This window comes from Microplitis mediator, chromosome 6 (genome assembly GCF_029852145.1).
Source record: "Microplitis mediator isolate UGA2020A chromosome 6, iyMicMedi2.1, whole genome shotgun sequence".
In the NCBI taxonomy this organism is placed as follows: Eukaryota; Metazoa; Arthropoda; class Insecta; order Hymenoptera; family Braconidae; genus Microplitis; species Microplitis mediator.
In genome coordinates this window covers 13924690-13939483 of record NC_079974.1, presented here as the reverse complement: position 1 = coordinate 13939483, position 14794 = coordinate 13924690, and the positions used below count along the sequence as shown (strand labels likewise).

General features: G+C 31.2%; 1 protein-coding gene across 1 annotated transcript in view; it reads right to left on the bottom strand.

The window, feature by feature from the left end:
* LOC130670138 (uncharacterized) overlaps window positions 1-14794 on the bottom strand; it is a 116712-nt gene that overhangs the window by 93177 nt on the left and 8741 nt on the right. Inside the window, exons 2-6 of the mRNA XM_057473352.1 lie at window positions 10208-10535; window positions 9649-9948; window positions 8562-9556; window positions 7870-8484; window positions 7656-7783 (exon numbers count right to left, since the gene is read on the bottom strand). Of these exons, the coding sequence (XP_057329335.1) occupies window positions 7656-7783; window positions 7870-8484; window positions 8562-9556; window positions 9649-9948; window positions 10208-10535 (2366 nt within the window). The remainder of the gene's footprint in view (window positions 1-7655; window positions 7784-7869; window positions 8485-8561; window positions 9557-9648; window positions 9949-10207; window positions 10536-14794) is intronic.

The following is a 14794-nucleotide window of genomic DNA, read 5'->3' as shown; positions in this document are numbered from 1 at the left end:
ACATATGTTCACCAAACGTAGCCACGGTCACAGGATGGGTATAGTAAGACACAGAGGACAAGATAGTAAGATAATATGAGACGGTTGTCCTTCTTTGAATATTTTGACAAAAAGTTTTTTAACGAAAAGTACAGAGTTTGGTACTAGTTGAGTTAGTTAGTTCTGATTGAGCATTCGTTGTGCGAGTACAAGTTTTCCTGTTGACCGTGGATTCGTTCTCGAGCCTAGTTTACCGTAGTACTCGTATATTATTTAATCATAGTTTAATTATTAATATTATCGGGCGATTGTATACTACGATTAATATCATTTATTATTATTAATTTATTGTTATCATTTTATGTGTATCAAATATTGTGTTAGTTGTAATTCTGTACGTATTAACAATTGTGAGATATTATATTCGTTATACCGTTTGTTTAGTTACTACTATTTGTGAATAATACTTTAATAATAAATTACTGTTCTGTGTAATTATTATTCGTTTATATTTGTAATAAAATGCCAGACAAAAATAATAAACCCGATGGTCAGGGTGATGCCCATCATGTTACTGGTCTTCCGACATATATATATATATTAGACTGGGCTAAAAAAATTAATTTTTTTTTTTTTTCATAGCTATATCGAAAATATTATTCAGAATGACAAAAAAAAATTTTCATGAAAGTTGGAGCCCTTAATATTAATTTTAAGAGGTCTACCATCGCTATTTTTAATTTTAATTCATTATTTTATGTTTTACGTCGGAATTGCTAAAATATTGGAGTAAAAAAAATTAATTTCCACTTATTCTTATGTAAAATTAAATTCCCTACAAAAAAGGTCTGATTGAAAATTTTCGTCAGACAAGCCGTTTCCGATTAATTAAACTTAATAAATTGATATATTTTTTCGATTTAACATTTTTACTTTTGAATTTTGTAACTGACGAATCAATAAATATCTAAAAAAGATCAGGACAGATTTTTGAAGGAAATTTAATGCTCTACAAAAAAGGTCTCTTAACATTTTTTGCTAAATTAACTCCTTCGAAAGTTATTCACGTTATTGAAATCGTTTTGACTCAAATTCAACCTTGAATAACTTTCGAAGGAGTTAATTTAGCAAAAAATGTTAAGAGACCTTTTTTGTAGAGCATTAAATTTCCTTCAAAAATCTGTCCTGATCTTTTTTAGATATTTATTGATTCGTCAGTTACAAAATTCAAAAGTAAAAATGTTAAATCGAAAAAATATATCAATTTATTAAGTTTAATTAATCGGAAACGGCTTGTCTGACGAAAATTTTCAATCAGACCTTTTTTGTAGGGAATTTAATTTTACATAAGAATAAGTGGAAATTGATTTTTTTTACTCCAATATTTTAGCAATTCCGACGTAAAACATAAAAAAAGGCCATTCGGCAGCCGAAATGGAAGTAGATTTCTCGTTGTTGAATTTTTTTCACTGTTCACATAAAAGTTAATAATAAAATAAAATTTTTTTTTACATTTTCGTAAAAATTCTCGAGATGATAAAACAAAGAAAATAAAATAATTCTAAGTATAATGTCAAAATTGATGCTAACTAAATGAACTTCAGAAGAATTTTTGATGATAATGCACTATATGTTTTGATTTGACGTTATTTAAAGATACGTATGCATATATTTAAACTATCGGACCAATGGTATTCCGGACCCTATTCGAAAAATTATGATAGATTATGGTTTTAATGCTCGAGAATTCTACCATAAAGACAAAGGCGATAATTTGCTTTCAATAAAATCTACTAATAAAATATATATTAGAATATTCTAAGATTAAAAATTGATTGTGATACATCAAAGTGTCATACTTGAAATTAGTACTGATATTTGAAATAAAAAGCCTATTAGAATATCAAACGACGAGCCGATATAGAAAATATTATCATCATAACTAATGTTAATCTTGTTATTGATATATCATATCATTTATACACTGTCAATTCAACGAAATTGTATATACCCACTGAATTGAGATGTTTGGATTTTATAATTGTCACACTGCGATAATATGAATTTAAGTAGCTCCATGAATGTACTAAGAAGTAGGAGAACTAATGCAATAGCAAAATTTCATTAAATGAATGGTAAAATAAGTAATTTCAGTGGTCTAGGCATATATATAGGCATGAAAATTAAAGCTTATTCGAAGAGCTTTCAGATGAATTTTATATAAAGTCGATAAGTTATCACATTCAAAAGATATTGAAGGAAGAATAAGTAAAAATATGAATTTTGGACATTTTGAAAATTTTGAAATGCTATAACTTCTAAACTAATCGACCGATTGAGCTCATTTTCAAACTCGAACAAGATAGTCACCCACAAAATACGTATACTAAGTTTCAAGGTGATCGGTTTGAAATTGTGGCTATAATCAAAGTGAAAACCTGCATAAAATTAGTTTTTAGAATATTTTGTAAATGTTCAAAATCATTTATCTACTAGAAAAAATGGTCCAATCAATGAGCTGTATAGTCAAAATTGTAGGCAATCGGACGAGCTTTCACATAGAACAAACGAAAATAAGCTATCTCTTTCCGTTTAGAAGTTACATCCAGTTAAAGCGGCAAACAAATTTTTTTTTGAAAATTTTACAAAATTTCAATTAACCATAACTTCTAAACTTATTGGCCGAATTGGCTCATCTTCGAACTTATCCAAGGTAATCGTCCATAGAATAAGTATACTAAGTTTCATTAAGATCGGTGTAGAATTGCGGACGCTATCGTTGGAGAACGGCGCGTTATATTATATATATATATATATATATATATAAATACATATATAAACTTTTGAACTGAATGTATTTCCTGACTCAGCTCATCGAGCTGAGTTCAGAGGTAGCAAAATTTTTCGAAAATTCCATCATGAGGACAAATACAATAGTTAGATTTTTATGAAATCTACTAATAATGAATTAAAATTAAAAATAGCGATGATAGACCTCTTAAAATTAATATTAAGGGCTCAAACTTTCATGAAAATTTTTTTTTGTCATTCTGAATAATATTTTCGATATAGCTATGAAAAAAAAAAATAGTCAATTTTTTTGGCCCAGTCTAATATATATATATATATATATATAAAATATAACACGCCGTTCTCCAACGATAGCATCCGCAATTCTACACCAATCTTAATGAAACTTAGTATACTTATTCTATGGACGATTACCTTGGATGAGTTCGAAGATGAGCAAATTCGGCCAATAAGTTTAGAAGTTATGGTCAATTGAATTTTTGTAAAATTTCAAAAAAAAAATTTGTTTACTTATTTAACTGGATGTCACTTTCAAATGGAAAGAGATAGCTTATTTTTGTTCGTTCTATGTGAAAGCTCGTTCGATTGCCTACAATTTTGACTATACAGCTCATCGATTTGACCATTTTTTCTAATAGATAAATGGTTTTGAACATTTACAAAATATTATGAAAACTAATTTTATGCAGGTTTTCACTTTGATTATAGCCACATATTTAAACCGATCACCTCAAAACTTAGTATACGTATTTTGTGGGTGACTACCTTGTTCGAGTTTGAAAATGAGCTCAATCGGTCGATTAGTTCAGAAGTTATAGCAATTCAAAAATTTCAAAATGTCCAAAATTCATATTTTTACATATTCTTTCTTCAATATCTTCTGAATGTGATAACTTATCGACTTTTCCAGACTTTTTCAAAGTTCTAAAGACTTTTTCAGAGTTTTTCAGAGAAAAGAAAGAAAATTTCCACCAGGGGTGGCTCGAGTCAACCGTGTCTCTATATCAGTGTCATATGCCTCTTTAACCTCTCTCGTATTTAAACTTTCTAATAATAGATAAATATAAATGATAACTGGTATTTTCCTATTTGTTTATTAATCTATCATTATTCTCTCACAATTCCATGAGAAATCTTTGAGCTTAATATTTAATATTTTATTTTTAAATATCTAAACATTTGCTTGCGCCGTTTTTGATAATTTTAACTATTCTATAAATCTCGAAATTTTAATGAATTTTGTAAGTTTTCATCAATACATTTTTTTTACGTTCGTATATTTTCGTTTCTAATTTCATTTACTCAAAGCTAGTTTGTTAATCAGAATTGCGGATCGAAAAACTGACCTTCAAAAATTGGCTTCAACCTTAGTAAAAATGAACAAGGGCCGCCTTCGTTTTAAACTAAGCGTGAGCTACCGAGAAGTCAGAGAGTTGCTGAAAATTTCCGAAAAATCTACCTTCTATTCTGGCTGTCAGTTGGCATTTTTTTATATATAATCCAACATATCAGGCTTTGTCAGACATGAACAGGTATGATTATGTTTGAATCAATTCACAACATCAAACATGATCAAGTTTGTTTATAGTTAGTCAAACATAATAACTAACACATTAAGCCTGATGAGGGCTGGAGGTTTGTTACCTCCCTGGCTGGATCAGACATAAACAGGCATGGCCGTGATTAATCAGGCCTGAACGTATTTAACGCTTTAGACATAATCATGCCTGTTCATGCTTAGTTACACATGGCCATGCATGATCAAGACTGAAATATTTAACGCCTTAGTCATGATCATGTCTAATTTCATGCTTGACCATACACGATCAGGCATCGTCATGCCTGAACATTTTTTCCCGGGATGTTAAATAGGAAAAATATCAATGTAAATAAAATCAACAATAGTATATTATACACCAAAGGAGAAAAGTAGGACATTCCAATCTACATACACTGGTCACAAAAATTACGGGATAGAAAAAAAATTTGAAATTTTTGGGTGATTTTCAACATGCTGTAACTCAGTGAAAAATGGTCGTAGAAAAAAAATTTAAAAAAGCAAATTGTAGCCTCAAGTTTCTAGTTTTCAGATCTGGACCTCAAATTTTTTTATCATGCACAGTTCCGGAGTAATCATAAGAAAACCGACGAAAAATAAATTTCCAAAATTTTTGCTCGTCTTCCAACAAGTCTATGGGCTTCAATAAATTTTTTTGGATAATCCGACCTTATGACTCTTTTAAGAAATCTTATGCCCTTTAATTTGACGGCCTACAAACGTCTCTACGACGATTTGGCGCCGTGTTATCATTGATCAAAGCAAAAAAGTCCATTTTGGCTTTTCCAAAAAAAAAAAATCAAATTTCTTAAGAAAAAAAAAAATTTTTGAAAAAATTTTTTTTGTCAATTTTTTTCAAGAATTACTGTTTTTGATTGAAGAAACGAAGCTTGTCGCTAAAAAAACTTTTTGACATCAAAGAAATGATTGAAAACCAAAGAATCGCTAATTATGCGATTTTTGGCTAAATCAATAAATTTAAAGCTTCGGGACACTAAGAAAGAAAAATCGCAGCGCTTTGAAATCTTCAGGGTTTTTTCAGGACACTTTAAGGTTGAAAAAAAAACGACGATATCCTTTGCTCATCCGTTATATCCAAAGTTATAGCAAGATTTCCAAATATCCTTAAATATGCGAAGTTTGACCTGTTTTTTAATAAAAATTATCGCTTCAAAAAAAATTTTTCCATCAAAAGCCACTAATTTTGCCGTATAGGGAATATTTTGCAGTTTTCAAAACCCTACTTCTATTCTCTGTGCGACTAATACGTCAGGAGTTATTGATTATCAAAGCCAAATGGACTTTTTTGCTTTGATCAATGATAACACGGCGCCAAATCGTCGTAGAGACGTTTTTAGGCCACCAAATTAAAGGGCATAATATTTCCTAAAAGAGTCATAAGGTCGGATTATCCAAAAAAATTTATTGAAGCCCATAGACTTGTTGGAAGACGAGCAAAAATTTTGGAAATTTATTTTTCGTCGGTTTTCTTATGATTACTCCGGAACCGTGCATGATAAAAAAATTTGAGGTCCAGATCTGAAAATTAGAAACTTGAGGCTACAATTTGCTTTTTTTTATTATTTTTCTACGACCATTTTTTACCGAGTTACAGCATGTTGAAAATCACCCAAAAATTTCGAATTTTTTTTTCTATCCCGTAATTTTTGTGACCAGTGTATTTAATTGCTTACCCGAGCAAAAATTAACGTCCTTGTATCTTCCTCCGTAGTGTGTATACTATTTTTCACTAGATCTGCACCTGAAAGTTCAAAGTTTTGCCTCTTTGGCGGAAAGAACGGCGCATGCACTGATTTTTATGCTTTGTTTTCTCATAATAGAAAAGTAAGAATTTCTTTCCGCTAAACAGGGCATAAATTTAAACTTTCAGGGTAGGTATGGTGAAAAATTATTTCCTTTATACTTTTACGTACGAGGGTATTATTCGTCCGACTACGTAGAAAAATTTTTTATAAAAACATACGAATTTTTTAAAATTTGAACATAGCAAGTATTCCTATGTTGGCAAAGTAAAACCCCTATAGTATTAAATATTATAGGTATTTTTGGTATTCTGTGTAAAAGAAAATATTTCCCGTGCAATTCATAAGATGCTCTGGATCATGAACGTTCCGCATGTAAGCCATTCAAGAACAATGCCCAGTATTTTTAGGGAATAAGTTCATTTGCGATAAGTTTATTTGAGAGAAAAAAACACAAATACATAATAAACATAAATAAATGCTTTTGTTACATACTTTTCGTGAATTCATGAGAAAGTTTTGATATCATTTTTTCAGAACTTTACGTGATTTTGGAAATCACATACTGGAAATCTTTCAATTTAATTAAAATATTTATTATTATTTTTAACTATTTACAATGTTCAAGTTGAGCCTCATTGGAGTGTCAATAGACTCCCGGTGGGCCCTGGTCGTCGATTATTCAATTTTGATTATTAATTTGCTAATTTTCGCGATTGAAAGTTCGCTCCCGACCGATTTTCATATTATGTATGAGGATGCGGGATTTGGGGAATCCTGGGCAGCCGGTATTAGTGCCCAATATTAGGTTGATAGATTTGGATTATTGAGCTGCCGATAGCAGCGCCCAAAATAACCTTGAAGTTGTAATAATTTTGAGTTGCCTAATGGCAGTCCAAAATATAATTGATTTAATTTAAAATTAATCGAGTTTATTAAGCTTGGAGATTAGAGCAGAGGTTCGAGCTCCATGAGCTCTCTCCTGAGACCGACTTTTTAGTCGTTATAAAAAATATAATAAATTATAGTGTAAGAGTAATTACTCTGTCAACATCCCTAGTGGATCCAAATTACGGTAAATTACCGCAAATCTACCGTAAATTGCGGTAAAATGACGTACTTTTGCGGTAAATTGCGGTATCTTACCGTAATTTGTCGCTGATTACGGTAATTTGCGGTAAATTACGGTAAACTACGATAATTTACCGTAATTTGGATCTGCTAGGGATTGAAATAATTCTATATGAACATAAAGATTTTTACTCTGCAACATAGGAATAATTCTTATACATTAAGATATTAAAATTCCTTATGTCAATGCGAAAATGAGAAAAATAGCTATTTTTTTCTCCGTGTAATATTGAATCCGTTTTCAAATTCTATCATGTCTACTTAAAAACAATAATGTAAAAATTTTTCATGTCTCAACATTGTTTACCCATTAAAAAACAGCTCTAGTATACGATATTAATCGTCACCCTACCAAGATTATATTGCATTAATAAATTATTGTGATTAAATTTAAATACTTAAAATCATCTTACCGCTCTTCCTGATTCATAAGCAATTGTTTGGTAAGTTTCAGAATCTTTGTCAGCAAAATCTTTACTCCATACGAGTTTCCATTCGTAAATTCTGTCAACTCTTATGGAAACAACGATACTAACTACCTCTAAAGAATTAATATTGTTAAATTCAATGAGTTATAAATTTTATATTTTCATGCAATAAATTTTTCATTAAAAGATATAGACTAACTTTTACACGGCAACGAGTGGCTAAATCTGGCAAATCCTGGTTTGCAATGACAAGCAGAAACACCTTGAATGGTAGCACAAGCTTCATGCTGGCTTGCATCACATGTGCTAGTGTCTCCGACAATACAAGTATCAATTCTTACAGGTGGTTGAGTCGGTCGACGATGGAAAATTGGCCTTTTCAGTGATCCATTTGGCCTTGTTGTAACTAAAGACGTAGTATCAATTTGTGGTATTGCATAACCTGTACCAGTAATTGGTGGTATTTGTGTTCTACTCGGATTTATTTGAACTTTAGTAGCTGGTACATTTTCATCAGAATTATCAAACAAGTTTAGATAGGTTCTCTTGCCGTCGATACTAACAAATCTTTGCCCATCAACAGCACTGGTAAGAATTACGTCAGTACCGCCTGCAGAATTTACTGATACTCTTACACTTTCACCAGGACCACCTTGAATGGCTGAAACAGTTACATCAAAGATATCACCTGTTGGTGTATGTCGTGAAGGCGCATGAGGTCTTTGTGTTGCTAATCCTGGTGATTTTGTGTAGTCTAAAGTATCATCTAGGACTATGCCTGGCCTAGGACGATATAGATAATGATTTAAAGTAGCTGAAATATAACAAACACTTTGAAAATATTACTATATTATTTCTTACAATATTCGCAAATGAAAAAAAAACTTCTACCTGAATTTTTGTGGAAAGATGTTGTCGACATCGAGCTTTGACTTGTTGTTTTAATAATGTTAATTGTTTTTGTTGTCGTTACTTTTGTTAATAAACCATCAGTTGGAGTAGAAATATGGTAGTTATTACTGTAAGCAGAGTTTGTAGAAACTTTACTTGGTTCAATAACAGTTTTTGTCTCACTAGAAGTTGAAAACATTGAATTTATATTGTCAGAATTATTTTCAAGAGGAACAATTGATGGTTGAACTTCAATTATTGTTCTTGTAGGTTCAATTACTTGAATTGAAGTGCTAGTTTCAATTTTTAAAGTTGTTCTTGTAATACCCGATTGACCAATAGTGCTTGATTCTATCGATTCGGATTTAATAGATATTTCTTGTGATGAATTTATCAGTTCGGATAATTTATCATTATCTAAAGAAACAACCGGGTTTTCATTATTTTCCAGTTGAGTTGGTATTGGAATTGGTTGAAGATCAGAGCCAAGTACCAAAGTGTTATCGGCTACTTTTTTATGTTGATCTAACGGTGATTGATATTTTGGTGGTTTCTGTTTAATAGTAATTTCCTCAGTAACTAATTCAGAAGTTGTAACGTCTTTATCATTAACTGATTGATTGATCGATATATTTTTTGGTTTCAAGGTGTCTTTGTTGTTCTCACTTTCAAAATAATATCCACCATCAGGTATCAAAGGCTTGTGAGATCCAATAGGTCGTTGATTGTTAACCGGTCGTTGAAAAGGTCGATTCCAAGGTCTATTATTCAGTGATACGACAGATTCTGATGTTGAAATGCCATTTACAAGAGGCCTTGGAGGTGTTGGTCTTTCTTGAATAGGGGGTAGTTGATTTATTGATGGCCTCTCCAAAGCTGGCGGTTTCTCAAATGGATAGGGATGATCTGGAAGTGGAGGATTCATTCCTGGAGTGTCAAAATCCGGTGGTAATGGTGGTAAATCTGATATCCTCGGGGGTCCTCTGTTATTGATTCTAATTACACATTTTAAAATATTTTATAATGTGATAATTATAATTATACACCAATTTATTATTCTAATTATAAAAAGAAACAACTAAAATACCTAGTAGGTTGTACAGGTTTGTGAGGTCGAATAGTGTTAGCTGCGACATTAACATTACCATTTAGCAGCTTAACTATGCCGGTTATAATGTCTTGAATATCAGGATTGGCCTGACGACTTCTTACAGAAGCAGTTTGCATGCCTAAAAATGTACGGTTACTATAAATCCTCGGAACTTCTTGACGACTTTGTCGCTGTTGGATTAATCCAGTTATCTGATGGGGCTCCGACATAGCAGCTTGTCTTTGCGGAGCCCCCTCGCCTTCCCCCGAAAGATCGGACTCTTTTGTAGGTGTAATACTGAATATAAATAAAAATTAGTCTCTTAAAAATTAAAAAAGAATGTATAGTGAAAACCCTGATTAAAAATATTGATTGAAAAAAATTGTGAAGCGGTCACTCCATGCAAACTGTATATCTATTATATCTATATATGTATATCTATATACAAACAAAAAAATTGAAATCAATTGAAATTATTGAAAAGAATTTGAATTTCATCACTTTTAATTCTTTTCAATCAATATTTTTAAACAGGGAATTTTTAATATCTGTTTACTCTAAATATTCTGCTGGTTTAACTTCAATATTGTTTCCATCAATATCATCGATATGTTTGGATGCAGTAATAACATTATTCCATCCACTATCATGATTCGTTTCTATAAAATTTGAATCCACCTTTTCCTGTTTGAAACTTTCGAGAGTCTGAGAACTTTTAAGTTGTAATGTTGATTGAATCGTTTCAAAATTACTCGCGAATTCATCTTGAATTTTCTTCTTAGAGCCCAACGGAGTTCTATCATTATTAAATAAGCTTGCACTTAAGACTACATCTTCTTGTGATGGCGTTAAATACGTCGGTGTATTTTGAATTACTCCAACAGCTAAAAAAAAATAATTTTTCTTTTTATACCAATATGTTTGATTGAATGTTTGAGATTGCCATTGGAGTAACAGGATTTATAGAAACTACTTGTCAAGAGACATAAGACATTTGATCAATGTGCAAGCTAACCAACGGTTCTCTGAGGGATTGACGTTCTAGTGACTTCCCCTTCTCTCTCTCTCTCTCTCTCTCTCTCTCTCTCTCGCTCTTTCGCTGTGTATGTCTGCGTATTTCGTTCTTTTTCTTTTCCCATTCTCTGTTTTATCACTTTACAAAATGTGTCTGGTACTCTTCATTTCTACCTTCTTTAGTCTTCATATCTATTTCCTTATTAAAAAATCCCCATAGAATCCACTTAAATAGGTTAAGAAACGCATAGAAACCAATACAAGTCTATTGGTTTTCGATCCATTTGAGTGGATTCTATAGGAACTTTTGGATAGAGTTATAAGATATTCAACTTTTGTTTAGAATTAATATTCATATTAAAAGGATAGTATTATTATTGTAATAAATAATAGAACTAAATTAGTTTAATGTGGTTATAGTAGTTTGTGCGACATATGTAAGGAGTGAATAATTTGATAATCATGAGCGTAACCCGATGAAGAAAGATTTTATACAATTGTATAAAATTATATACAAAAAATGGCCCGATCCAATTGTATACAACTGTATAAAAATTGTATACAATTCTATACAAAATGTATACAAGTCTATATAATTATATAAAATTTTATACAAATTGTATACAATTGGATCGGGCCATTTTTTCTATCCAATTTATATATGGGACATCCCTGCCAAATCACCGAGGTTTTGACCCGACCCCCTGCGATTTCGCTGAAACTTTTTTATCATTTTTTATCCTACTAAAGACATTTTTCTGAATTTTTTCAGATTTTTTTACCCAACCCAAAAAAAGTTACGAATTTAAAAAAAAAAAACCACTCTTTTTTTTTTAAATTGCTATAACTTTCTCACAAATTAATCTTTCGGCACTTTTGTTTTTTCAAAATTTGTGTTTTTGAATGTAGTTTTCAGAAAAAAATACAAAGAATTTTTCGGAAGCCACGATATATGAAATATTTCAGATTTTTCAATAAAACCGTTATTTTTTCGAAGTCCGAAACCTTCGATTCTCAATTTATTTGTCTCAAAAAAAACATCAACCAAGACAGTATTTAACCCCGCTATTCCCATTTTGTGCCGACTTTCCTTTACATTTTTTTTTTCGATTGAAAATAAGAAAATTTCTAAATTTGGCTTATTTTTCATGACTTTGCGCTGAAGTTTTTTTGGATTGTTTTTAAAAGCTCAGAAGTTGAATAAAATTAGACAAAAACAACCGTAAAGTGTATTAGGGGCAAGGATTGATTTTTTCGGAAGAAAATATCTATCAATATCAATATCTAAAAATATTGATAGCCTGAACTGAGATTCGAGCCTAGACCATGTCGGTATCGCGCCGAGTGCTCTCCCGCATGAAAAAACTTTATATGTGAAAACATATATGATAGAATATATGAATATTATAATGTGATATATTGTACAATATATAAAATAATATTTATATTTTTGCCGTATTAATATATGATAATATATTGAAAAAAAAAAATATTGCTACACGGAGAAAAAAATATTGCTCCTCGAACGATCTAAAGTATAGTAACTCGTAGATCGTTACCACAACAATACGTATGCTTATGGTAACAATACCGTATCGTTCCAGTAACTATCTATTAGATAGCTGTGAGCCCTATACGACTTTCCGTAGTCGTCACCTCACACGGCACCGTCTAACCTAACTAAACATCCATTTTCGCGCCAACTTTTGAATATTGTATAATTATTGCTAGCAGACGTTTAATAAAAAAAATAGTGTAAAGAATAATTGTGATGTTGAAATATGGACCCACGGGTAATTAATAAATTAACAGAATAGAATCTCCATAACTATGTAGATATATTTTTTGAGAACTGTTTTTTTATGCTTTTTGTAATAAAATATACATTTATAACCAAAAATCTAAATATTATAGATAGTCGATGTTTTATAATTTAAATGTGATACGTAAATAGAAGAAAATAATTAATAAACAAATGAGATCTAAATTATTATTTAATTTAAGATTAAATTAATAATAAATAAATTCAAAAAATTAAAAGATATATTTATATTTATATTTAAAATTTGTTTAGATTATAACTAACTAATGAATCAGTTTTATAAATTATTTTATTTAATCAAAGTTATTTGCTTATCATTTATTTATTAATTTAAAGGTTTAGGTTTCACTATATTTAAAAATTGGGAATTTTCTTCCGAAAAAATCAATCCTTGCCCCTAATACACTTTACGGTTGTTTTTGTCTAATTTTATTCAACTTCTGAGCTTTTAAAAACAATCCAAAAAAACTTCAGCGCAAAGTCATGAAAAATAAGCCAAATTTAGAAATTTTTTTATTTTCAATCGAAAAAAAAAAATATAAAGGAAAGTCGGCACAAAATGGTAATAGCGGGGTTAAATATTGTCTTGGTTGAAGTTTTTTTTTAGACAAAAAAATTGAGAATCGAAGGTTTCGGACTTCGAAAAAATGACGGTTTTATTGAAAAAACTAAAATATTTCAGATATCGTGGCTTCCGAAAAATTTTTCGTATTTTTTTCTGAAAACTACTTCAAAAAACACAAATTTTGAAAAAACAAAAGTGCCGAAAGATTAATTTGTGAGAAAGTTATAGCAATTAAAAAAAAAGAGCGGTTTTTTTCAAAAATTTGTAACTTTTTTTGGGTTGGGTAAAAAAATCTGAAAAAATTAAGAAAAATGTCTTTGATAGGATAAAAAATGATAAACAAGTTTCAGCGAAATCGAAGGGGGTCGGGTCAAAACCTCGGTGATTTGGCATGGAATGCCCCATATAGTCTATATATAATTATATATAGTCTATATATAATTGTAAAAATTCTTTTTCATCGGGAAGGATTATGATGCATTAAAATGAGGACCAGTGTGGCGGTCGCTACGAGCCCTAGGTGACAACCACACGAGTCTTCATGTCAATGTATCATAACCTTGAGGCGAATGGCATGATCATGATTGCCGTTTTCTTTTATAGTCCATCTGAAGGATTTTGTAAACCCTGCTATGAAAGTTTAATTTTCGAGAAGTAATAAATTAAAATTTTTTTTAAATCAAATTTTTCAAGGATATGATAATCCTTAACATAATTTATAGTTTATGAATGTTTGTTTTTTTCTCACCTCCGGGCGATAAGCGTCAACTTTCGTCTCGCTGTGCAAAACGAAGTTGCCGCTTTCCGCCTCCGTCGAGAAGAAAAATAGTATACACTCCTCGGGAAGTAAATAAGAAAGCCTCAGATCACATGTTTGTTGACCTCGGCTTCGCCTCGGCCAACAATTACATGTGATCTGAGACATTTCTTACTTTACTTCCCTAGGTGTGTAATATACTATTCTCCCTTCCGGGTGGAAAGCGTCAACTTTCGTCCTGCTATGCGAAACGAAGTTACTGCTTTCCGCCTCCATCGAGGAGAAAAATAGTATACACACCTTGGACAGTAAATAAGAAAGCCTCAGATCACATGATCTGAGACATTTCTTATCGTACTGCCCTAGTTGTGTAATATACTATATTTCAGTAATCATAAACTGACAAAGTTGTGTATCGTATACGATAAATATCACATGAGTGACAGAAAGTAAAAAGTAATGCGTTGTCACAACGTGTGGCGGCGTTTCACTCGCTTCAAGTACAATCACGTCGTTAGTTACAGCGAGCAAAATTAAACAAAATCACGGCTATTTAGCGCATAAGTGCGGTTAAGTAAAATGTATAAGCAAGGCTGAATATATTTGGCGCTTCCAACACGACTTACAGCACTTGGAAATAGAACTTTCAAAGCAGGTGTTGGAAAAAAAAATATAAATATTTATAGCAAAGTGACAACTACAGTCGAGTCGCGTTATGAGTCCGTTGACTTATATTTCTATTGAAGACATTCCTCCTCCATGCCTATGAAAATAATCATGTACACACTCACACGCTTGTAAAGTAGGGGAAATATGAGTACGGCATTCGACTGCTGAGCAGAAGTGGGGGTACAAGATTACTTGGAATTATATTCCCCTATTCCCTTGTAAGCAGGTTTATAAAGTGGCTAGACTGTATTCTCTTCATTTTTAAATTTCCAGTTTCACCACAAAATATCTTAGTGATTATCGAATTGATTCTTCA